Source organism: Atta colombica, unplaced genomic scaffold, assembly GCF_001594045.1.
Source record: "Atta colombica isolate Treedump-2 unplaced genomic scaffold, Acol1.0 scaffold137, whole genome shotgun sequence".
Lineage (NCBI taxonomy): Eukaryota > Metazoa > Arthropoda > Insecta > Hymenoptera > Formicidae > Atta > Atta colombica.
Window position 1 is genome coordinate 855,405 of NW_017259225.1, and position 764 is coordinate 856,168.

A 764-nucleotide genomic window follows, 5' to 3' on the forward strand; every position below is an offset into this window, starting at 1 on the left:
AATTATAGATTAATGATAAATCTCATAAAATCCGATTGAACGTTGTAAAAGTTGCGATTTCATATTATGTATCCTTAGTAAGAATGACTTGAATGAATCTTAATATTCATTTTGACATTTCAATAGGAAACAGTGGGCGGCTCAATTTCCCATTCGGAATTTGATTATCTTATCTACAAATCCACTTTTAATTTATCCATCGCATTATACTGGCGAAGATGGACACATTAGCGACACGGAAGATTCCAAACTCGTGCATGATACTTTTATCGATAACTTGGAAAAAAAAGAAGAATTATAATCAAAGGGAAATTATAAGATAAGAAAAAAATAGCAATTTATCTAGTCGGTGAAATCTGCCAATAATCTATTTTATATAACAGATTGAAACATTTGTTAACGTAAAATACCTATACTGCCGTTATATTGCCATATACTATTAATTTGTAGTTTATAATCGATTAGCATATAATATATGACCATTTTAATGTCGCCAGTTTTTTATTATTATACAAACAGCAACGATAATGCAGTGACGAAATAAAACATTGCGTTGATTTATATTTAGCTTCGAAGATGTTTAGGAATTAATTTCTCGATAATTATTGCGAAAATTATAAATTGATAGATCTTTTCGATTCACATAGTTCAGTCTGCTTTATGTGCCCACGAGAGATGATATAGTCATTATTTAGACACAGTGTGTACAGGAATATGTATACATGAATATATACATATATATCTTATACTTATATATATATATA

The 764-nt window shown here is 28.4% G+C and overlaps 1 protein-coding gene across 1 annotated transcript in view; it reads left to right on the forward strand.

Annotated features, from left to right (window-relative positions):
* The window catches only part of LOC108684650 (glycosyltransferase 25 family member), a 14,718-nt gene extending 14,247 nt beyond the window's left edge, over positions 1-471 (forward strand). The window contains exon 10 of the mRNA XM_018189081.1: positions 127-471. Within this exon, the coding sequence (XP_018044570.1) occupies positions 127-301 (175 nt within the window). The 3' untranslated portion in view covers positions 302-471. The remainder of the gene's footprint in view (positions 1-126) is intronic.
* The last annotated feature ends 293 nt before the right edge of the window (positions 472-764 follow it).